Here is a 24,177-nt window from a genome sequence, read left to right as displayed (position 1 = left end):
TGCAATTCCTTGATGTTTATATATTAGCAATCTATATTGTTTTGTTACAAATTCCTTAATTATTTGATTCGGAATGTATACTTTTTTATAAAAATATATGGTATTATTTTCTATAGTGAATCCTAATTTTATTATTTTGTATATATATATAGTAATAATATCCTTATTGTAATATAATTGGATTTGTTTTTTGAAATGATTGTTTTTCAATAAATGTATTATTATAAGTTATAATATATTATAGATTAATAATTCATTATCTTTTTTGAATATAATATATAATTTATATATTTTGTTTTCTTGATATTTTGATTTTCAATTAAAAGTATCAACTTTAATATTTTCTAATCCTTTAATATATGAAATTTTGAAATTGTAATTGATTATAATCTTCGATTATTTAATCTATTATTTATTTAACTACTTTATTGTAATAAAATAAATCAAGTTCTTATAATTTGTATATATTTATATTATATATTTCAATCCTTTCAAATATATTCATTATTCTTTAAATATATTAATTATTGTTAATAATTCTTTATTATATATTTTGTAATTTAATTCAATTAGTAATAGTTTTTGAAAATAGAATACAATTGATTAGTATTTTCTATTCTGGCCCAATTGATTTAGAATTACTTTTATAATGAAATCTAAGAAATCTATTTTCATTATGATTTCTTTCTCTAAATCAAAAATCAATAATATTGATTCTTTTATTACTACTTGTTTAAATATATCGAATAATTCCTATATTTTAGTAGTTCATTCAAAATTTCCTTAATCTTTTTTGATTAATATAATTAAAGATATAATAATCTTTGAATAATTTTTAATAAATCTTTTATAAAAGTTAATAAATCCTAAAAAGGATTATACTTCTTTAATTATAATCGGCTATTTCTATTTGAGTATTGTTTTAATCTTATCTTTGCTTATTTTAAGCCTTTAGTTTGATATAATAAATCTCAAGAATTCTGTTTTTGTAATATAGAATTTACATTTGTTTAGTTTGTATAGCAAATCTATTTTGAATAAACTTTCGAAAATATTATTAATGTTTTTAATATATTGAATCTTGTTGTTTGAATATATTAGAATATTATTCAAATAGTATATACAATAAGTATTCAAATATTATAATAATATATTATTTATAAACCTTATAAAAGTAATTAATATATTAATTAACTTGAATAATATAACTTGATATTTATATAATCTATATTTTATTTTGAAAATAGTTTTCCATTTTTCGTTTTCCTTTATTCTAATCAAATAATAACCATTATATAAATCTATTTTAATAAATATTATAATTCCATTTAATCAATCTTTTAATTTTATAACTAATAAAAATGAATATCGATTCTTTTTAATAAATACATTAAACTTTTTATAATTTATAATTAATCTATCAAATCTATCCTTTTTGAATATTTATATAATTGAATTAACTATTTAAAATATAAATTTCCTAATTTATTTTTTAACTAAATTATTATTAATATATTTTTTAAACCTTTTTAATTCATCAATTGATATTAAATAAATTAAAATATATATAAATATCTTACCTTCCTTTAATATTATTTCATAATTCTATAACTTGTATTTCAATAAAGCTTTATAAATCTTTAATTCTTTAAAAATATATTTATATTTCTTATACTATTCTAATATCATAAACTTTTCTTTTACCTTGATTACAATTTCATACTATATCATTGATTTTTATATTTATAAAAAAAATATATTAACCTTCACTTTTAATAAAAAATTTTGAATTAAATATCCTACATTACTAATATTATTTACATTCAACTCTTTTTGATATATATTATATTTCACAAACACTTTTAACATATCTCTATAACCACTTTTACACTAATCAAATATCACAATTCCTTATACCCAATCTATTTTCGAATTATATACCTTCAATTATAACATTCCTAAAATAATCTATTATTAACCCAATAATATAATATCAAACTATATAATCTCTATATATTAAATTATATCCATTCATATTAGAATTGTTTCCTACAAAATCTTTCCATCAAATTCTATTAATTATTTATCAATTAACTATAATCAATAAAAATATTATTTCATTTAAAATAATATTTCCAAATACTTTACTACTTTTAATATAATAAAATTTCCTATAATCCCTGAATCTATTATAACTAATTATATATATTCATTTATTTAAACCTTACAATATATTTATTCTATTTATTCTATAATATTCAATTATTAAATAACTTTGCAAACTTTTTATAAAGTTATATTGGAAATTAAATCTTCATATATTATATTATTTTAATAATTCTTTGTTTTTCTTTTTTTAAAAAACTATTTAATTATTTCTTTATTTAATTAATAGATTCTATAGAATTCATTATAATAAATTATTCAATTTATTATAATATAATCTGTTTCTATTTTATTCTAATAACTTTTTTCTATTATAAAGGATATTAGGATTTTATAATATTTTTATTCTTATAAATCTATTATATTTATACTTTTTTTATTTTATAATAATTCCTTTAATAATTGCTGGAATTCTTTAATAATGAAAATCTCAATATTTTTGGATTTAATTAGATTTTCTAGAATTATAAAAATAATATTAAATTGGTCCTTATCAAATTTAGATTTGAAATTGCTTCTTTTTTCTTTTATCTTTTTATTTCAATAATCTATTATTCGATATTTTGTTTTTTTATATTCAAAATATAAATTGTTTTTTTATTTTCATTTCTTTTTTGAATCATTATTTCTATTTATATAATATATAATATTTAGTTTTATAAAATCTCTATATCTTTATAAATTGTAATATAATTTATCTTTATTTTTACAATAACACCCTTATTTTTGATTTCCTTAAAATTTATATAATCTTTAATTTTATCAATATTTATAAAAACAATCATCTAATTCAATAAAGTTCTAAATTAAATTATTCAAATCTATACTCTCAATAAATCTTTTTAATTCCAATCTAATTTTTGATTTGAATTCCTTACAATAATAACTCATAATAACGATTTCATTTTACTTAATTATTCCAATATATCTTTGAAATTCTATAACATATTTCAATACTAATCCTATTTACTTGAAATTGAAAATCTTATCTTCCATTACCTCTAATTTATTAGAATTTTCGAAAATTCTACAAATCTCTATCTTAAATCCTTCAAAACTATTAAAAATTATTCAAATAAATTACATACAATCTTTATCATTATATTCAAAATAATTATATAAATATAATTGAATCCATTTAATTATTTCACCTCAAAAATATAATACAATCCATATACTCTTGAATTCCTTAATAATAAATTTATCCTCATTGAATCAAAAATAAATCTCAAATTATAAAAGAAAAATATCAAACTTTTATCAACTACTTTAATATTTATCTAATAAAACAATCTTAAATATTTCATTAATAATAATCTCCTTTAAAATATCGATTATCTCAATATTATTAATATCTTCAACAAATTAATCTATAACAATATCTCTAAATACTATATTAACAATTATTTATCAAATTAATATTTGAAACAAAAATAATACTCAAAATATTACAGGAACTACCTCTAAAGTCATATAAAAATATCTAAAAATCTCTCAAAATAATTTAAACTAAACTTCAAATAGAAATTCAATAAGATTATAATTAATTACAATTTTCATAATTATAATAATGAAATTAATAATTATTATCTTAAATACAAAACTTTATATTATAATGAAACCCATTCTTTTATATAAATCTTTATCCTCAATATACTAATCCCCAAATACTCTCAATATAATAAATTACAATAAATTATATTACATTCCAAAAGCACTAACATTCTTTAACACTTTATTATATACCCAAATTATATAAATTCCAATATCTTAATTTATTATTCTTATCCTTGAAATTAATTCTATAAAATATTTCTAATTCTAAATATAACTTTATAAAAAGTTTGCAAAGTTATATTCCTTTTAATTCCAAAATTGATCTATTATTCCGTGACTTCTGTTGACCTGTTACCAATCCGTCGTAACAGATTTTAATTGAAAAATTATATAAGATTAACTTTCTTATTTTACAATTTGAAAGATTAAATTCTTTTTTATACTTATTCGTTTAAAATCAGCTTTCTTTATTTAAAATCCTTTTCCCAATTTAATTATTTTTTAAATAAAAAATCTAATCTTTCTTTCATTTTTTCGAAATAACAATTAAATAATTAATTATTATCTTATCGATTTTATCCAATCGATCTATATATCTTTCAATCTTTCATTATTAAATTATAATTCGAATTCATAATGAAAATTACTTTATTCTTACTTGAATATATATATATAAATTAAAAAATATCAATATTATATTATATTATTATTTTTATTTATAAAAACAATATTATAAACAATAATTATTATTAAATCTAATATCAAAAGCTAATTGAAATTCTAAATCTTAATTTATCTCGATATTCATTCTTTTATTGATTGAATTGAAATATTTAGAAAAAACAAATTCATAATAAAATACTACATTTTTTCTATTTTCAATTAAATCCTTATTTTTTAAAATTAATTCTTTAATTTATTTAAAATATTATATATTAGATTTTATAAAATTTATCTTATTTATATTGATTTTTATATTATTTAAAATTTCATCTTCTAATTTATTACTTTTACTAATTTCAATAATTTTAATAATTTCGAGATTAATTTATTTTTTATTAAAATTATTATCCTTTCTTTTATTCTAAATAAACTCAAAATCAAAGTTTTCTTTTTTCAAAAGATTTAAATCTTAATTTTTATATTAATTTGAATATATTAGATTTTCCTGAATTTCAATATCTCTAATATTAATTATTCTTTTATTAATAAAAATATAAATAAAATAATTATTTAATATATCATATCCTATCAATATACCTTTACAAATTCGAAAATCTATTTTTCTATTACAAATTTCTTTATTATTAATAATATAAATAAAAAAGTTTAGAATTTTAAAATAATTTAAATCAGATTTTTTATTATATATCAATTTGAATAGTGATTTATTAATAAAACTACTATATATTTTATTTTTAATATAAATTATAATCTATATTAAATATAATTATAAATATAATGAAATTTCTTTTTCTTTTATTAAATATAATAATCTTTCAATTATATATTTATTTGATATTTCGATTATTTTATTTTGAAAATAAATATATAAATTAATATATTTATATATATTTTTATAACTTTTAATAAAATCATTTTATTTATTGAATAAAAATTCGAAAACATTATTTAATTTCAATTTTTTGATATTAATATTGAATTGATTTTTAATTAAATTATAAAAATCTATTAGAATATTGTAAATCTAGGATTTAAATTTAATAAAATATATTTAAATAATTTTAATAATCTAATCAATAAAAATTAAAAAATATTTTTCATTTTTAATTTTTATAATTCGAAAAGATTTAATTATATTCAAATTGAATTTTTCGAATTTATAATTTATATTAAAGATTTCCAAGAAATCCTTATTTATTTTCTAATAGAATTTTCCAAATTTATAAAATTCATAACTTTCTAAATCGGATTTAAATTTATTCAATTAAATATTTGAGAATTTTATTATATAATCCTTATTTATATAATCTAATTTTTAATAAACTAAATTTAAATCGATTTTATTCAATAATAAATTCAATTCTAAATTAATTTCTTTTTCGATTTCAAAAATATTCATATTTTTAAAATATTTAATATTAATTTTAAAATTCAAATAATAAATATTATTTATTCAAAAAACAATAACTCGAATATTAACATTTTTATTAATAATATCGATTTTATTTTCTAAAAGGATAATATAATTAATTCATTCTTTTTGAATTATTTTATTAAAATTTATAAGAATTAAAATTATTTTTAATATATAATATATTCCCTATAAAATTACTTCTAATTTATTTATTAAAATAAAAATATCATTTATTCCATTAATTTATAACTTTTCACTATTAATTATTATAATAAGATAATTATTTAATAATTTATAATTAATAAATTATTCTTTATTAAATAAATGATACTTTATAATATTTGAATCTAATATAAATCTATATTTAAATTTATATATATAATTAACTAAACCTTTATAATTTATAATCATCAATTACTTACTTGAAATAAAATTATTCGGACTTTTATTTAATTATTTTTTATTAAATCCTTTATTGCTTTTTAATTCAGAATATTTAAAAAATATTTAAACTTTAAATAATTCTTTTTATTATAATAATTATAATTTGAAATTTTATTATTTTTATTTTTAAAATTTATTTTATCAATATTTAAATCAATATTCGATTGTATTTTAGCTTTTTCAAAAATCAATTTATTAAATAATTTATTTAAATCAATATTATTTATATTCTTAATTAATCCTTCGAATTTTTTAAAACTAAAAATATTGAAGAAATTAGATAAGCCTTTAAATAAATATTATACTATTTTAATTTTAAAAGAATACAATTTATTGATTTTAAATAATTATAAACCAATTAGATAAAATTAATATATTTATTTATTCTTTTTGAATTAATATAATTAACTTTATTTAATTGATTTAAATATTTTTTTATTATTTCAAAAAAGATATTTCAAAAATTAAATTAATAAAATCCTATAAGTTTTTAATTATAATTTTATTACTAAATCTTTCAATTAATTTATAATTAATTATAAATCTTAAAACTTTGAAAACTTTATCCTCATTTTCTTTAAATTCTATAAGCCTTTTGTTATATTTAATTATTAATTCAAAAAAAATAGCTTTTTTTGATATTTTTATATATAAAGACTTATTTAATAGTCTTGCTTTTCTATTAAGATATTATATAAAATTATTAATTTACAAAAAAAACTTAATATTTTTTAATTATTCAATATAATTAGATTTGTTTTTTAAAGGATTAAATTTAAAAGAAATATTAGAAATTATTTTAAGTATTTGATTTATATATTAATTAGATTTATAAATTGATTATTATTTTAATGTTATTTTATATTTAAAATAATATTAAAATATAAATGAATTTTAATAATAAATCAAATTTACATTGATTATTTGATTAAAAAGATTATTAAGCCAACCACCTTTTAAATCAATTTTTTATTTTATTTCATATAAAATAAAGATTAAATAAATTAGGGCATCTTAATATAAAAGATGTTGATATATCACCTGCTTTAGATAGTTTATAATATAAATATATCATCTAGAAATCTAATTTTATTTATTCAATTAAATTTAGCTTTAGGAATACAGACTATAGAGTTTAATATTATAAATAATTTCGAAAGAAAAATCGATATAAAATTGATATATTTATATTCGAAATTTCGATATTCGATAGTTCAATAATCAATATATAACCTTAAATCGAGCTTATTCCTTTTTAAAACTAGTGAAAACTAGCCAGACTTATAATCTAAAGGAAATAAAATCTTATATTATAATATATAATAATAAATATTATAATAAAAATGAATATAAAAGACTTAGTTCAATTTAGCTTATAAAAAACAAATCGAATATATAATAAATTGAAGTCAAATTGTATATTGAGATTAAAATAAAAACGAATTTTGCTTATTTTTCTAGGTTTTTTCTAAAGAATATTTTAAAATTATATAGTTTATAATGAAATTCTAATATATTTTATACTTATAAATAAGATTGATTTAAATCGAATCTTATAGAATCATTTTATAAAATAAAAGGAAATTGTAATTAATTATATTTAATTAATTTAGTGATAATTTTCTATATGCTTTCATTTAGTTTTATTTCATTTTATTTCATTATAAATCAATCTCATAAGAGATATGACTATAGTATGATATTATTATATAAATATATAATGCAATATTATATTATTCATATATATACTATATAATAATATAGCGTCTTAGTAATATATTAATAATTGATTTACTATAATGTAGTTTTATCAGGAGTGATCCACTTTCCCATTGACCCACAAAAGCATAAAATATTCCAAATGCTTTTGGAATAATGAATCTATTATATATACTTAATCAAATAATCGCTTCTTGATATTCATTTCCATCTTATATAGATCTATTCGATATACGTCAATTAGGAAGGAGCTAGTAATGCTATAAATACAGGATTCTATAAATATAGAATACTAGAAATACAATAGTTGTAATTGAATCAATTATTGAGATTGAATTCAAAATACAATTATCCTTACTCAAATTTATACAAATAAGAATTTCAGAATAAGACATCTTTGTATTTGGAATATAATATTAGAAGTAATCCACTTTCTTATTGATTCACAAAAGTGTAAAGTATTCTAGATGCTTTTGAAATAGTGAATCTATTATATATATTTAATCAAATGATTGTTTCCTGATAAGTTTAACATCGAATGGTTTATATTATCGAGTGGCCCATTTCAAAATATATACAAAATTCGTTCGTGTATAATTGTGCACTTTCTTTATTTATCGATAGAATTTTTAAAAAATTGAAATTAGAATATTTGATTATATAAATATTATAAAAATCTAATTTGTTTTGGAAAATTCAAATTGATATATGAGTTATTATTGAAATAATATTTTTGTAACGAAAATCGTAACAATTTCGATTTTTTTTAAAATATAATAGAAATATTTATATAAAAACTAGATTTTTAAAAAACTAATTTTTTATTATTATTTAATATCTTTTTCTTTTACAAAAATAATGTTTGGTTATTAAAATATAAATATTAGAAAAAGCTTAATATTGGTGTATTTTGAAGTGGGCCACTCGATGATATGGGCCACTCGGTGTTAAACTACGTTACCTATTATGGAATTTCATAAATAGGAAATATCTCCATTCGGGGAACTTGAGCATGATTTCAACTTATCCTCCTTGAGGACTATTTAAGAATCTGCGTACTTATTGAATTTGATAAGAACGTTGTTAACTTCCTTCACCGCCTTTCTACGAGTGCAAAACATCTGATGTATGCTATATGCCGACGCGAGCCATTTGTGTGCATGCACCCTCTCTCCCCATGCCAAAATATCGTCATCGGAACTTTTCATAGCGTGGTGTTAATGCCGACAATGAAATCAACTTGTCAAAATTGAATTGTACAGGTGCCCTGTGGTGGCCAAGTTAATACTTTCGACGAAAAGAAATTCAATATAAATCCCCATACAAATTTTAATACATACATTACATTTATAATATATTCTCTTTATCAATAACAAAATAGCTTTTTCATTATTAATGAATATTCGCTGCTCTAAATGGAACCTGTTTAATATTGACTTTTAATAGAAAAAAAGAAAATAAAAGCTTTGAAAAGCTTTAAAGCTTTCAGAATTCAATGAATATAAAAGTTGAAGGAAAGGTAAATAGAAGGGAAGCAAATATAAGAGTTAGGAGAAGGGGGGAAGTAAGTGTAAGAGTTATAAAGTAGGTGAAAGACATTAGCCGAAAGCTTAAAGGGAAAAGGAAGTGAAAGGTAAATCACTCACTTATTTCACTTTCATTTTCTTTTTCAATCAGAAGTTTTATTACTATACCATACTATACAGAATATACTATTTATATACATTTTCTATTTAACTCTAATCTATATATTCATATTCAATTCAATTACTAATCGAATTCAATATGAATAAAATATTGATTATTTCAAATTAGAATTCAAGAATTTCATTAAGTCCTTTTGAAGTAAAGTTTTTTAATCATTTACGAAAGAAAAAGCTCTCTAATTAATAATTGAAAAATGCTTTTTTCAATATATTATAAAAATATTGAATATTTTCTAGGGCTAACAAAGCGGTCACTTTGTCAATCGCGGATTCTGCCACCACAGGGGTGAACGCGATGAATCTAATAGATATTACAGAAGCGCATTATGTATACTACTGCTATCAGATTAAGAACGGTCTTGGAGAAACGCCGAACTTTCTTTTCCTATGAAAACACAAACCCGAATTAAATTGTTTACAAGACTGCAATGTTTTCTAGCTACTATTACTAATGTGATGCTCAAATAGAGTATGTCGAAACAAGATTTTTCGATTTCGGGTCCGAATGTATTAGATGACGCGTATTCTTTCGAGATAAAAGCTTGGCATTCCAATTCAAATGATAGGACCTGTTCGACACTAAATTTATTTTCCATTGCCGTGCTTGGACATAGTACACGGCAGTTGTAGCTTTTATTGAGTTTGTGGCTTGGCGGAAGAGGAGATCCATGTTCGGTGGTTAAGGAACCTCCGACACGGTCCCGAAATCCCAAATTCTTTGCCAAGAGGAATTGGCATCATAAATAATACTTTTCATGAAAGACAATAGTCAAGTACCTTCTTTCCTGTAGCATTTACCTTTGTAGAATACCATGAGCGGCTTTCCTGTTATAGCTCTCTAAGCCGAAATATATACATGGAGGCAACGATTATCATTTCGGTCTAGAATCAAAATGCATCGGTCTGTAGACAATGGACAATGGTAAATCGCCCATTAATAGATGGATATTCTATTTAAGAATCATAAGTGGCACTATTGCAACGTCTGTGGGGCATCAGGAACTAAAGGTCCCCGGAGTCCTTCATTCATTGTGCGTAAGTGCCCACTTGCAGTTAGTTGTACGTTCATCCGAAATTACGCGGCACCTTCAATGAGGCAATCGATCTATGGTATAAATAGGGGTTAGCAAAACATTCAACAACTGGTCAGCCAGACATCTATAACGACAGTCTTTACTAAGTGTCGCTCATTCCGAGACGATTCAATCAACCATGCCGTTCTTTTCTTCCAAATTTGCCGTGACTCTGGCCTCCTCGGCTTTGTTAGCAGCTACACCTACGAATGCACAGCTTTATAACAAAACAATCCAAACCACTTTGGGTCCCGTTCAAGGATACAAATACTTCACTCCCAACATCAGTGAGGAATACTTTGGTGTTTCTTCCAGCAATGTTGCCGCTTTCTTGGGTATTCCTTATGCTGCCGATACTGGCTACGAGAACCGATGGAAGCCAGCTCAACCTAGAGAGCCATGGAATGAAACTTTACAAGCTACCAGCTTCGGCCCTGCTTGTCCTACTAGTAGTGCAACTGGATATGTGAGTGAGGATTGTCTAAGTCTAAACATCTGGACGAACGCAAACTCTTCCAGTGATAAGCTCCCAGTCTTGCTTTGGAACCAGGGCTCTGAGGAAGAGAGTGACAATTCTTGGTGGTATGGTGGCGGAATGGCCAGTAAGTTTTCAACGATTTCCACCAACTAAGGTTCAAATTCGAGCAAACTTTCTACACCTGGAAATTTTTCTAGATAGTGGTAGAGCTCTATTTGCATTGCTTGCATCGAATGAATACTGACATGCCCCACTTTAGTGAAAAATGTTGTCATGGTCACATTCAACCGTCGTGATGATGTTCTAGGTTATCTCGCCACTCCTGAACTCAATGCAGAGGGTCTCGCTTCCACTGGTTACAATACTTCCGGTAACTATGGTATTCTTGATCAACTTGAGGTCTTGAAGTGGATTCAAAACAACATCGCCAACTTTGGTGGTGACCCAGACAGTGTTACAATTGCGGGTCAATCTTTCGGTTCATCGCAAGTTTACCATGCAATCAATAGTCCGCTTTTCACTGGTTACTTCCACCGTGGTATCTCACAATCCGGTATTAGATATCCATATGATACACTACTTGCTGGTCTAGCTACTTCTTATGTCACTATGGAGAGAGCTTTGTCCTTCGGTGTTAACTACACAGCTTCTCAAAACGTCAGTACTCTTGCGGAACTCCGTAAACTGCCTCTCTCAGATATCATCCAAGGATCCACCGATCGTGACAGTAGCGTCTGGTATATCACCGCTTTGCTATGCAACGACCCCCTTATCTTCAAGCCTGTTCTCGATGGTTATGTCCTACCCATGAAATACTTGGATCAACTCATCGCAGGCCCTGCCAACGATGTTCCACTTATCACTGGAAACACTAAAGACGAGAGCGGTGCCTCTACATCTCTTACCTTATACAATCTCACTGAATACAAAGAATACAACACTCTTCGATGGGGCAATCTCTCTGACACATACTTCAAACTTTACCCTGCAGATGGTAATGTTACTCTGGCCAACATGGCTTGGAACGCTGCTCAAAGAGATGTCTCGCTTGTCAGTTCTTGGGCTTATGCAAACAAGTGGATTGAGTCTGCCACAAGCCCAATCTACACCTACTACTGGGACCGTAAGTGCTCTTCATTGCTCCATAATCACAGAGAATCAGTACTAATTATCCTTCGTAGATGCTCCACCAGGACAGGACCAGGGTGCTTTCCACCAAAGTGAAATCATGTACGCATTGAATGCGCTATACGCCAATACTGACAAATACCCTTTCACTGATGAAGATTACTACATCGGCGAGTTGATGACTGGCTACTGGGTTAACTTTATTAGAACTGGTGACCCTAACACTGGCGGAGCGTATACTAATGGTACTTTGGCCCATTGGTATCCTAACGATGGTACATCCAACTACGTTATGGAGCTGGGTGATGGTTGGGGTAATCACACTGTTTCTCCAACTGCCAATGTTGATCTAATTATGAGCTATTTTGGACAACAAACTCCTTACTAGAGAATTTGACAGGTCACGGACTTGAGATGAAGTGGTTCGGCCATAAAAAAAACGTCTTACATTCAATATTTTAACTCAATTCTATAATTGAGTACATCTCAACTGCTGAAACAATTTCAAAATTTTGCAAGGTGTTGAATATTTTAAGAAATTTAATTGTTAAACGGGAGTTCGAGCTGGTGAACACCATAGAAGTCACAAGAAAAGTAACAGGTATAGATGTGACCAAAGAAACACATGAACAGCCGCAGCCAACTACTCAAAATCTTTAATCCGGGCATTGGCCATGCTTAACAATATAGAATTGATCAACGGCCCTGAAAAAGGCCAGGAAATGTCTTGTAAGCCCAATCGTTATACCCGCATGGAATATCTGATAGGAATGATCCCAAATGTCAGAATATACAGGTTTCCAAATCTCTGTAATTCACAGCTGTGAGCGATTTTAACAAATCACAAGCCTCTAATTAGGGAAGAAAGTAAACTTACAGCATAAATTGTTACAGAGCACAAACAGATGATAATATCAAAGCTATATAACGAAGCTCCACACTCAGCGTTCGCTTGAGACCAGCCAACTTGAGAGATCTTTATAATAATAGGGTAAAATGCCGAAGATGCCATAACAGAAAGTACTAATCCACAGAAGGGTCACATCTTGGGAGCCTGGAAGGATTTCGAGAAAAGAGCAACCAAGGCGGCAAAGAATTGAGCGATGGGTTAATCTGTACAGGCTGGTCAGATGAGGATTCCGAGGAAATCGAGTTTCAAGCAAAGGAGACGAGTTGCATAATCATCCATAACGCTGCGAAGAAATGAGTGTATATGTTGCCTGATCCATCGTGAAGATATTCCATACTCTTGAATCATTCCCAATAGGAATTTGTCTCAGGTCTCCAATTAGAGAGAATGCACTCATTATCCTTTGCCCGTTCTGAAAGTTCGTCAAACAGGAGCAATACTCGTGTCTTGGATTCTTGCAGCAGGCTCTAATCTCCAGAGATATCGATGTTAGGGTTAGTATTCTCAATTGGAAGGAATCCCTTGCGTTTTGTTTTAGATTTTACAATAAATGGGAAAATTCTTTTTGAGAAGGTAGCGACAAAGAGAAGAGGGAGATTGGGAGAAAAGAGCAAAGACGAAAGTCAACAGGCGAGCAATTTCTCTTGTGAAAGCAAGTTCTTAGGACTGAATAAGATCAATTCAGAAAACATTTAGTCGCATGATGAGTATTGTGATGCATGTCATTAGAGCAGACATGCCTATAAATTCTTTACGCCGAGGGAATTAAAGGCGCTAATTAGGGCGCGTAGCAAACGACCATAGGACTCTTCAGGGAAGAAAAAAGCGGCCAGAAATGAGTATTGTGCAGACTACTGCAACAATGCGTATTTTGAATACTCAATTTCGGCCTGTTGTTTCTTCACCGAAGAGGTGGGGTCTCCGGAAAGTGGAGGGCAAACTTAAACTTAATCTTTGGGCTTCGCCGTGCTCTCCCGGCCGAATCGTAACCGAGATACTATATTTTCAACGAAATTCTCTCTCCGTGGTTGACCGGTATTACTGTAACTGTACCTAAATCGCAGTCCCCAACCTCCTCCCGGCCCTCTGATCACCACCAGACTTGCGTACCACAACAACTACTAGATCCTGGCTTTGCAAATCGGCGTGGTTGACCATGGGCTCGGTAATTCGATTGTTTTATTAAATCCGGAACTAGTTCAATAATGAAATCTAGGTTTTTAACACAGCCACTTTGGTACAGCCTAGAGCGTCGCCGTCATACCCCTATTGGTATTATAAAGATCCAATGGCACGCAACTTAAACTCAAACCGGCTGACCATTCACGTCTTTACATTCTTCGTCCTCTTTCAGTAAAACCAAACATCGAAAATGCCATCTTCCGCATCTACTTCGTCTTCAGCCGGACTTAGCGTTCTAGGAGGACTCTTTTTGCTCTTCAGCTCCGTCGCTGGTAGCAATTTGACATATTATTCTCCTCAACCAGGTGTTGATCCAGCCTTCGCCAATTGGATTAATGAGTAAGTTAAAGATGTTTAGCCAAAGCCATTCTTGCTACTACAACTACTCACGATTATTGAATTAGATTTTATACTGCTGCAGAAGCTACCAACACCACTGCATGTGGATACTCTGAATTCTTCAGCAGTAATGCCACCATCAATCTTGGAGGATGGAACCCAGCTCAAGATGTCACTGATGGATTGACCGTCAGGATCGTATGTGTTCATTAATATCTTTACTTTCAAAGATTAACATAAATCTCAGCACTACCCTGTAAATGTCACTGCAAACAAAGACACTACTGATACAGTGTTTGATATTTTTGGTCTCACAAAAGGGTACTATGAGAATGGAACTTGCGGCGTTGACAGGTCCGTGGATTCGCTATTCATGAGGTGTCTCATCTGAGGTCCTAACTTTTCCATTCAGTTACGAGACCAGATTTACTATCCAGGATGTTGATTGCCGTGCAAACCTAAAGCCACGATCGGGTTCCCTTACTGCATTGAATCTCATAGAGCAGACTGCTTCTAGCCAATCCTGTGATACTTTCTAGGCAATATGGAGGTTTGTACGTGTAGATTCTTTATCATCAATGCCGTCTCTCTTTAATCTGAGCTGAAACTTGCTTAGTAGTAAGCCTCCAAGGAGCTGCGTCATTAATGAATATTGCCTATATATAATATCTTCAGCAGAAATTTATATTGATTAAGACTTGTCTTGTCAACAGGTGGGCGAGAGGGAGCGCGGTTCAGGGGGAGTGCAATGGTTGCAGAGGCTATGTGCTAGTGGAAGGGGTATAGGCTTGTTGTTTCTTTCTTTGGAGGTGCTTGATTATTCGTACTTTATATACTGGAAGAGTTCATATCGTATGGCGTTTTGGGAAGTAGGAGAATTGATCACGAGGAAGTGGTGGAACTATGAAGTTAACTGTAAGTGTATTATTAAGATTTTCGATTTCAAAGATACTATCATCATTTGGATTGTCCTTCTCGACTAGCTATAGTCACGTTTAGCTTTTAAGATTGTTTAGTACTCAAGCAATCGCTTGAATTCTATAAAATCCTTAGAATCTTGAATATTCAGACATCCTCTACTTAGGATTGATGACAAAAAACATGCATTTTTGGCAGAATATTCGTAGCTAGTACTATATTTGGGCTGGCTTTCTTTTAAGGAATCGATAGTAGATCTAACAAGAAACGGAAAAAGGGTTAAGCAGATCAGTCGTTAAATCATGAAAGCAAAGTTTTAGCCAAGTAGTATGATACCTAAGTGACTTCAGCGTCTTTGACGTGTATTTAGTATCAAGTAGTAAAAGAGTACTAATTGATACTGATTCTAAGTAAGGAGTACTAGCTTCTTTATGCTAAGACTAGTATGGTGTGGCCTACCACGACTCGGTGGCCATACCAAAGAACCTTCATACATAGGTGATAGGTGTAGGGTTGGTGATGCTTGACTGGTAGGTTCTTGTGACATCTAATAGTAGTCTAGAGCTAGAGATACTAGCTAAGGGAAGAAACTTTTCGCGCTTTCTACAGGTTAGCTATACTGCATGAACTACTTGCAAAATCCTGAGGTGAAAGATAACACTCAATAGCTGTTGAATCAAAATTCTGAAAGGCTTCCATTTTGTTTAGTTCATTCTTTACCATGATATTCCTTCTCGCTTCATCACTTCCCAAAGTATCACTCACAAACTTATCACTGTAATGATCAACACTTGTCGCAGGTCATAAGACTGTCCAACCTTGACATGGATATTTACTGAAGCTCCAAGAAGGGTGCTCAAGTCATCATTGGAAGGATCTTGGCAACAAGTCAGAAAAGGTATTTGGAAGTGATAAAAAAGGTTACGCATCACCCAGATTATCATTCTAAGGGCAGGATCGATGCTAGCACCAAAGGAATTCCCCATCCCCGGGACATGAATCCATAGATAAACCATCATATATCAGAATCCTCTAGTCCCGTCCAATTCCACGCTCTCGTCAATTTTCACAATCCTCACAAACTCTTTCTCTTCCATACAAACATCCCTTCATCCTTGCCTGCGAAACTTGGCATTGAGATCCTACAAGTGAGCTCCCAATCACTCATCTCCTTCTGGAACCACTCTTCCATACTGCAGTCGCTAAATCCCGTGTATCGATTCGCGTTTTGTGTCCCGACTGCCACAATTATATCCCCTTTATAAGCGTTCAACACCCGTTTCGTGAATGTCCCAGCCGTAATCATGTATACCATCAACAAAACTTTCTTCTTTCCTCCAGCATTCTTCCTCAAATATTCCACCCCATCTGCCTTCTCAGTATCAGATATCCACATATTTCTATATTCACTCGCCATATTATCAACAGCGTTGACCTTCATCTTCATTCGACGTAACATGTATGTCCAATACCCACTTCCACTTGCCATATCAATAATTCCATCGGCTTTTGACTCTTCCACAAGCTGAGATATTATGTAAAGAGAATCGTGAGATGGTACGGCACATCCAAAATGATGGTAAAGAGCAGGAAGAACCGGATGAGTCATTTTTGCGGCCGCGGGATTTGCATAATGTGCATCAGGAAGTGGTCCAAGGAAGGATACCATCCGACATGTATGAGCCCAGATATCATAGTATGGGTTTGTATGTGCTTTTGCTTTCGGTATCTTATATGAAGGAGGAATTCGACGAGATTGGAGGTAATTCGCAACCCATTCTCGAGGTGAGCCTTTCTTTGCGTTGGAGGAGAATGCTACTAGAGCTTTAGATGTATCGGTCTTGGAAGAGAATATCGAAGTATAGGCATCGATGTCTGCGAGTGGTACCTTAAAAGTCAGTCAATATCAGTCTACAAGTTGTTAATAGAAGCAGCCTACCTGAACAACCTTGCCATGATCTTGGTAATGGTACTTCAATTTTCCCGTACTAGTGGTTTCTTGAATTTGTGACAATGTCATCGCGAATGATTCGGCACGATACACATAATTATCGTCGCTGGATAGTCCAAATGTCTCGAGTATTGTTTTGGAGAAATCATCTTCTATTATTCCAGCCCAATTATCGAAAATCTCATCAGAAGAGGGAGAAGCCATCGCGGTGAAAAGATAGAGGTGGTGGCAATAAGGAGTTGAAGTTTGGATTGGATTTGCGAATAATATCGCAATAGCGTAGAGAAACCCCCATCATGACAAATTTCTTTCTGGAGTGCGACTTAGTTCCTTCAATGTAGAAGGCAATCCATTGGAAGATCCTTCACATCACAGTGGACAAGAAAGATGACTAACAAATTGGCGACGATGAGGCAAATCGAGAATAGTGAAGAGTTGAGATGGTTTCACAGATAAGAAATGCCTACCTTCTTGTAGCAACCTTTTCAATTTTCAGTGAGGGTGAAATTAGTTTAACACCTCCACCCCACATTGTTCTTAATGTACAGAATACGGTGTACAGTCTGACTCTGACGCGCCAGCAACCACATCGTCATCTGTAATTATGGAATACTTCTCTTCTTCAGCCAGATCTTCAAACATGAGTAGATAGAAACTTGGAAACCCATCTTAATTTGGAGTCACCGAGCAAATGAGAATTTTCCCATGATCTCTAGACATTTGGTGCGTAATTCTGGCAAGACTATTTTACCCCGCGAATTTAGCCCCCAATTGTCACAGGTGTCGGCTAAGTCCGCAAATTCTCTACTTGAATAACTTCTAGAAAACATTAAGCCGGTCCAAACAATAATAAGTATCTCTATCTTTACCTAGTAGTGAGGATATGAGAATGAATCTGCAAAACCTCACAGGTCTTTGTTTAAAGGAGCATCATATCTCCCCGGTATGGAATTGCGTCTGGTGGTGATAGACAATGACATCGCCGTCTTATATGCTGCTAGAAGCACAACAGTCTCAGTATCTGTCACTTTCTTGGCCGGTTTTCTCCTATCAAATTTGCATGAATACAGTTCTTTCTAAAATTTGATCTCAGTAATTGTGGAGCTTCAAGGTCGCGATGCGATCAACTTCCCCATGCATTAAGAGCGAGTTATTCATATGCGGAGTAGGGTGGAAGGAGGTTAATCATTCATCTGCCGTCTGCATGAATTTCAGGTTTTTATATTCCCATATTAAAGCTTGAAGCATCGACAGCACATATTGTCATCTCATACATCGCTTCCAATAGCCCACTCTACTTTGGAGACTGTACTACTGTACTCTGTTCTTCCACCATTATCGAGACAGATCTACACAGCCTGATATCGTTTCTTGAATTCCTTCCCAATCCTACTATATAAATCATCTAGATTCCATTTTTCCAAAATCCACCTTCAATTCTACTGGAAGAGACGGAAACAAGCTTTCACTAAACTCCATGCTGCATGCTATGTGGCGTGATTTTTGTAACAAGTCACCCCACGTTAAGGCGCTAGGGACTCATTTTCACGGTCTAACCTTTTCTAAGCATTGTGAATCTCCACTGTCTTGTGATCACTTACCATTGCATATACATTGAGAATTGAATGAAAGTAACAATCTTACGTTCTTTTCTCTCTCTCATAAACATTGATTGAACACACATCTTCCAATCAAACTTTTAACCAAAGAAATTCGTGAAAATGACAATTCCACTCCCCTCCCTCCGTTACTCTGTTCAATCTGTTCCAGCAAATCTACTCCAATTCAACAATCCATCAACCTCTTCTCCACCATCGCCTCCACCTTCCCGGGACTCAACTACCAATACCCAAGAACCAAAAGAGAATGTACTTTGGATAGGATGTTCCGACTCCCTCGTATCAGAAACTGATGCTCTCACAAATGTTAAGAGATCTGAGATTTTCGTCCATCGTAACTTAGGAAACCGTGTGAGTGTTGGAGATACAAGCAGTGGAAGTGCAATTGAATGGGCCGTAGATGTTCTAAAGGTATGTTAAAGCCTGCTGTGTAGTGTAACTCGAATGCTAAAGTCATTGGTATCAGGTACAACATATCATAATATGCGGCCACTATGATTGTCATCTGCTTGAGGAATCAGAAAGTGACAGTAACAATTGGTATCGGTAATTCTCCCCAATATTGCCAAGATACACTCACGTGCCACCTTTCTTCCTCAATCTCTTCATCACCTACTCTCCATTCACTTCTAGTCCTATGGCAACACGAATCCTACTAACACATGCAGTGATATCATCCAACTTCATCAAGAGTCTGACGCACTCGAACCAGCTGCTCAATCACCTCAGTCACGGAATCGTCATTTCACGGAACTTTACGTTTTGTCTGAAGTAGAATGGTTAAGACAGCAACCTAGTGTTCAGCAAGCAATGAAGGAATGGGACTGTCAGATTCATGCTTTTGTCTATGACCGGGATCAAAATAGCTGCGTAAGATTGGTACCAGAGAGTCAGATGAAATGAGGCATTCACTCCGAATGGGAAATGCAAAGTTGTATAGACAGTTGTAAATTCAGACGAGGGATAAAATTATAATTAATTACAAAACGTTATTCATACGCAAATAGCGCAGTAAAAAAGTACTAATAATAGTCATTTGGGTATGTCCATCTTCTCCTAACATAAAACTTCATCGTCACACTCTTCCAAACCACTTCACCCACCAGTCATTATACGTTGTGTAATCTCCATGTTTCCGACCATACATCATACAAAACTTGATATTGAACTTGGCAATCAATAATCAACTCTCTTTTCCCGAATTGGCGCCTGCAATACTGTATCTTGATTCCAAACAACCTTCCCCTTCTCATTGAAGGTAGAAAGCTCATCGCTAATTGAGATTATCCCAATCGTTGCCTCAACCTCGTGTTGACTAATTCCCATTTCATCCCTAACAATCCACAAGGTTTGCGGGGGGCTTGTAATGGCAGGGTCGAGATAAGCCTCATTCTCAACAGCTTCTTCATACGATGGAAGCTCCTCACGACTAGTCACAAACTTCTTTGCACGCGCGTGCGATTTGAATTTTCGTGGATCAAACAATTTTCCAAGCATCGCGGCCTTCTTAGACTTTTTGGCATCGTCTCCACGGCCATCGGATTGTGTTGGTGGAAGTGCAGACTTGGTATATTCATGAGTGTTGTTCGATGGCATTTCGAATAAAGCAACTTGATCATCACCATCGGTGGACCTTGGAAGGTAGATGGTTAAGGGCTTCAAAGCATGACGCATCACAGCATGATAAGCAGCTGTCAAGAAAATGAAAACCACCATAAGAACGATTGGTCCTATGGACGTGTTAATGGCGAATAGACCGAGTAGACAGACTTCGGAGATGTACACTCCAACCATCAATTGTTGCAGTGCTTTAGCATACGAAGATCCTAGAGTATCGACATCGTTGGAAAGAACGAAAAACATGTTATAACGGACGGCAAGGTAAACAATTGCGAACCCAATAGTTGCAAATCCGAGAACAAGTGGTGCGATGCAAGAATAAGAGATTGCTAATTTATTGTTAGAAGTGAAAATTCTGTTTGTCAGGACTGCGTGGACATACCAATAACTCCCAAACAAGCAAACTTCGGATACAAAGATCCCCAACCGAGGCCAGCCAATGTAATATATCGATTGTACATTTTTCTTGGTGACTTATCAAGGAATTTGCCACCAACGGTCAACATGACTAGAGCGCCAATGTTGATCAAATTTCCAGCTGCAACTCCAAGACCCTGAACAATGATGTAAGATATAAAAAAGTTGGAAGCTTTTGGTAAACTTTGAGCAAGCAATGTGGTAGCTGAAGAAGGATCCTCAATAATTTCGGACACCACAGCTGCCGCTCCAGAGGAAAATGTGGTAACCAAGAATACTTGTATGACTTGGAATGCAAAATACCAATTCTGACATTTGAGCTCCACAGCCGGGGTTGTCACTTCACCACTAAGTTTGGCCATCCACCTGCAGACGATGGGTACCAAAGCCATCAGGATTGATAATGCGACTGAAGGCAGCAAACCGGTGACTACACCAAGAATAACACTTGGGATATCGTTAATGAATGACAAAAAAGGAACCTTTTCAGTCAAATAGTTGATGTTGCTGATAGCACCGACAACAGCAACAGGAATCGACCAGAAGATAATCATAGCAGTCAAGAATGTTGCAGTAGCGATCACCCTCATCTTTCTCTGCATTTTCTTGATTTTAAGGTTCTTCCAAATAACTTCTTGGGGTTTAACTGCGACAGCTCTAGGGTCCAACTTGGCGGAGTTCTTTGCGCTTAACCTTTGAAATGCATAATTGGCTTCAAACTGGGATCTAAATTCGACAAAGGCAGCAGGGAGTGATGTCCCATTTTGGCCCATTACAGTTTCTTGCTCCTTTTCGATTTCTGGAATGAGTCTGTGAAGTTCGTTTCGAGACCAATCAATTGTATCGACTTTCTTTCCGATCAATGGTATCTTCCCTAAACGATGTGATGGTCGGTCTGTCTTCTTCATCCATTCGGAGACAAGTCCAGCCTCGGTATCCACATTCTTTCGCGCTGGCTTTGGCTTCCCTTTCTTTTCTGCCTTGGCCCATTTCTTTTCCCATTTAAGGCGCCTATCATTTGCGGCCTTGATCAGTTTAATTTCGGCATTTTCCAGCTTCATTGCATCGGTGTCTCGCTCTTCTACTTTTTCCGTGAGCTTCTCGCAATCTTTAGCCATCCATATACGGGCAACAACAGCATCTCCTCCAAGAGCCTCTTTCAATGCTGATTCATTCAAATGTTCCTGTGGGATAAAGGTGAAAAGGACAGTCTTGGATGAAATTCTGGAAGCATTGAATGGGGCTAGCATGTAGTTGTGTCGAACATTGATAAAGAACATGGTTTCTTTGGTGATCATGAATATGACGAAACCTAGAGTTGTCAGCAGATTTTCGAACAAACGTGGGAGAGATCTGGACAAGAACGAAAGACTAGTACGAGAGATACTGACTGAGGAATATCCATGCAACAAATGTATGGGCATAGTATCTATTCTTATCAATTACATTACTGAAAGATAGTATATCAAGCTCCTTCTGGCCACCACCACCAGTCGCGTTGACCGGAAATAGGATGGGGAAAGTTATACAACAACCAACAAAACATATCTTGGTCAACAATCCGAAGAATCGAAGGTAAAAGTAACCATCAAGAGATTGATGGTCCAGAACATGTTCATCAGGAATACTCCTGAAAGGAGCAAGCCAGCCGAATTTGCTGTCAGATAACCGCGACGTCCTTTCATCCTCACGAAGTGTTGGTAGGAAGGTTCGAGGTTGGTAGACGCGTAAATATTTCGCGCGAAGGACCAAGAAAGCAATGATATATACCGCAGCAAGAGCGGCAACAGGTATCAAAGTGGAAACAAGACTGGATGCAGAACTTGATGTGGTAGTAGATGTTCCAGACCCTGCAGTCTGAGAAGAAGACTAGAAGGGTGTTGAGTTAGCAATTGCATGTTCGACCCAGATGCATAATGTAGAGTTGAATAGGAATATAATTATACTGACCATCTTGGAAATAATTGCAAAAGCAAAAGAGAAACAAGAGTCTTTTTCGCAATGCCAATATCTTTCTTTCTATGAATGAATAATTTCTCGTGGAGATTTTTAATTGTGATGTGATATCGATGTGAATTGAAATAAATAACTAGACCAAATTTTTTCTCAATTCAATGACAACAATACCGAGCTTCGTCACCCCCGCACTCGCACTTGCACGATTTGATTGATTAACTTCAAGCTTGAGGTTAGTTGGACGGAAAGAAAGGACCAAATCAACTTCTTTAGATAGAATAAGTTCTGCAGTTGGCTAGCTGATTGAGCTCGGATGGCACAAGTGCAGTATGATAATCAATAGTTAATTTCAGATTGAAAATAATTTAACTGGATGTGCATACATATCACCCACCTACTTACTCCGCATGTACTTTGTGCTCTGTCAAAGTACTACGTCGAGAAGATAGAGAACAATTAACTTACATTAAACATGTGTTAGCCACATCGCTACATCAAACATCACACCCTGGGTAGATACTCCGTACTAGATATTCAGCTACACATGATTTCATATGACGTAGCCAAACTTCAAACGCTTGATCAAAGTACTTGATTTTCGCAGAATTGACTTCGAGGCTGACGTACGATTATCCAGGCAATGAAAAGGTCCAAGATAATTTGACAACCCAGCTAGGTTTTAGTTTGGGAAAGAATGCTTTGTGAAAATTGAAGAAGGAAGAAGTGGCAGGCACGACGGGTACGTTACTACGTAAGTGGACGCCAAATGGTATATCATGTCTGGAAAACACCAAGACCTGGCTTCCACATTCGGCAATCTTCCCAATAATTGACTAGCTTACGAAGATCAGCTTTAACATGCCAATAATTTCGATGTGCCGAACCCTGTTTGCAAA

The 24,177-nt window shown here is 31.4% G+C and overlaps 5 protein-coding genes across 6 annotated transcripts; 3 read left to right on the top strand and 2 right to left on the bottom strand.

Moving 5' to 3' along the window:
• Nucleotides 1–10,569: 10,569 nt before the first annotated feature.
• BCIN_04g06920 (hypothetical protein) lies at nt 10,570–12,818 on the top strand. Its single transcript, XM_024692757.1, has 3 exons — nt 10,570–11,365; nt 11,501–12,364; nt 12,423–12,818. The coding sequence occupies exons 1-3, from the start codon at nt 10,903–10,905 to the stop codon at nt 12,755–12,757; spliced, it is 1,662 nt and encodes a 553-aa protein (XP_024548538.1). The 5' UTR covers nt 10,570–10,902; the 3' UTR covers nt 12,758–12,818.
• Nucleotides 12,819–14,451: 1,633 nt separating this feature from the next.
• On the top strand, nt 14,452–15,509 carry BCIN_04g06910 (hypothetical protein). Its single transcript, XM_024692756.1, has 5 exons — nt 14,452–14,800; nt 14,866–14,998; nt 15,048–15,154; nt 15,213–15,354; nt 15,417–15,509. The coding sequence occupies exons 1-4, from the start codon at nt 14,652–14,654 to the stop codon at nt 15,337–15,339; spliced, it is 516 nt and encodes a 171-aa protein (XP_024548537.1). The 5' UTR covers nt 14,452–14,651; the 3' UTR covers nt 15,340–15,354; nt 15,417–15,509.
• Nucleotides 15,510–16,403: 894 nt separating this feature from the next.
• On the bottom strand, nt 16,404–18,163 carry BCIN_04g06900 (hypothetical protein). Its single transcript, XM_001549216.2, has 2 exons — nt 17,658–18,163; nt 16,404–17,606 (listed from the first exon to the last, which is right to left on the bottom strand). Exons 1-2 carry the CDS (start codon nt 17,871–17,873, stop codon nt 16,794–16,796), a joined length of 1,029 nt encoding a protein of 342 aa, XP_001549266.1. The 5' UTR covers nt 17,874–18,163; the 3' UTR covers nt 16,404–16,793.
• Nucleotides 18,164–19,285: 1,122 nt separating this feature from the next.
• Nucleotides 19,286–20,284, top strand: BCIN_04g06890 (hypothetical protein). Its single transcript, XM_001549217.2, has 3 exons — nt 19,286–19,699; nt 19,755–19,834; nt 19,957–20,284. Exons 1-3 carry the CDS (start codon nt 19,391–19,393, stop codon nt 20,189–20,191), a joined length of 624 nt encoding a protein of 207 aa, XP_001549267.1. The 5' UTR covers nt 19,286–19,390; the 3' UTR covers nt 20,192–20,284.
• Nucleotides 20,285–20,308: 24 nt separating this feature from the next.
• On the bottom strand, nt 20,309–23,769 carry BCIN_04g06880 (hypothetical protein). Of its 2 annotated transcripts, XM_024692755.1 has the most exons (5): nt 23,747–23,769; nt 23,276–23,500; nt 22,717–23,194; nt 21,291–22,637; nt 20,309–21,237 (listed from the first exon to the last, which is right to left on the bottom strand). In XM_024692755.1, exons 2-5 carry the CDS (start codon nt 23,276–23,278, stop codon nt 20,465–20,467), a joined length of 2,601 nt encoding a protein of 866 aa, XP_024548536.1. In that variant the 5' UTR covers nt 23,279–23,500; nt 23,747–23,769; the 3' UTR covers nt 20,309–20,464. The 2 variants fall into 2 exon arrangements, with proteins under 2 accessions (XP_024548536.1, XP_024548535.1); XM_024692754.1 differs by having other exon boundaries at nt 23,276–23,769.
• Nucleotides 23,770–24,177: the final 408 nt, after the last annotated feature.

This window comes from Botrytis cinerea, chromosome 4, assembly GCF_000143535.2.
Source record: "Botrytis cinerea B05.10 chromosome 4, complete sequence".
In the NCBI taxonomy this organism is placed as follows: domain Eukaryota; kingdom Fungi; phylum Ascomycota; class Leotiomycetes; order Helotiales; family Sclerotiniaceae; genus Botrytis; species Botrytis cinerea.
Note: the sequence above shows the minus strand (reverse complement) of the source record. Positions and strands in the feature narration are given on the sequence as shown.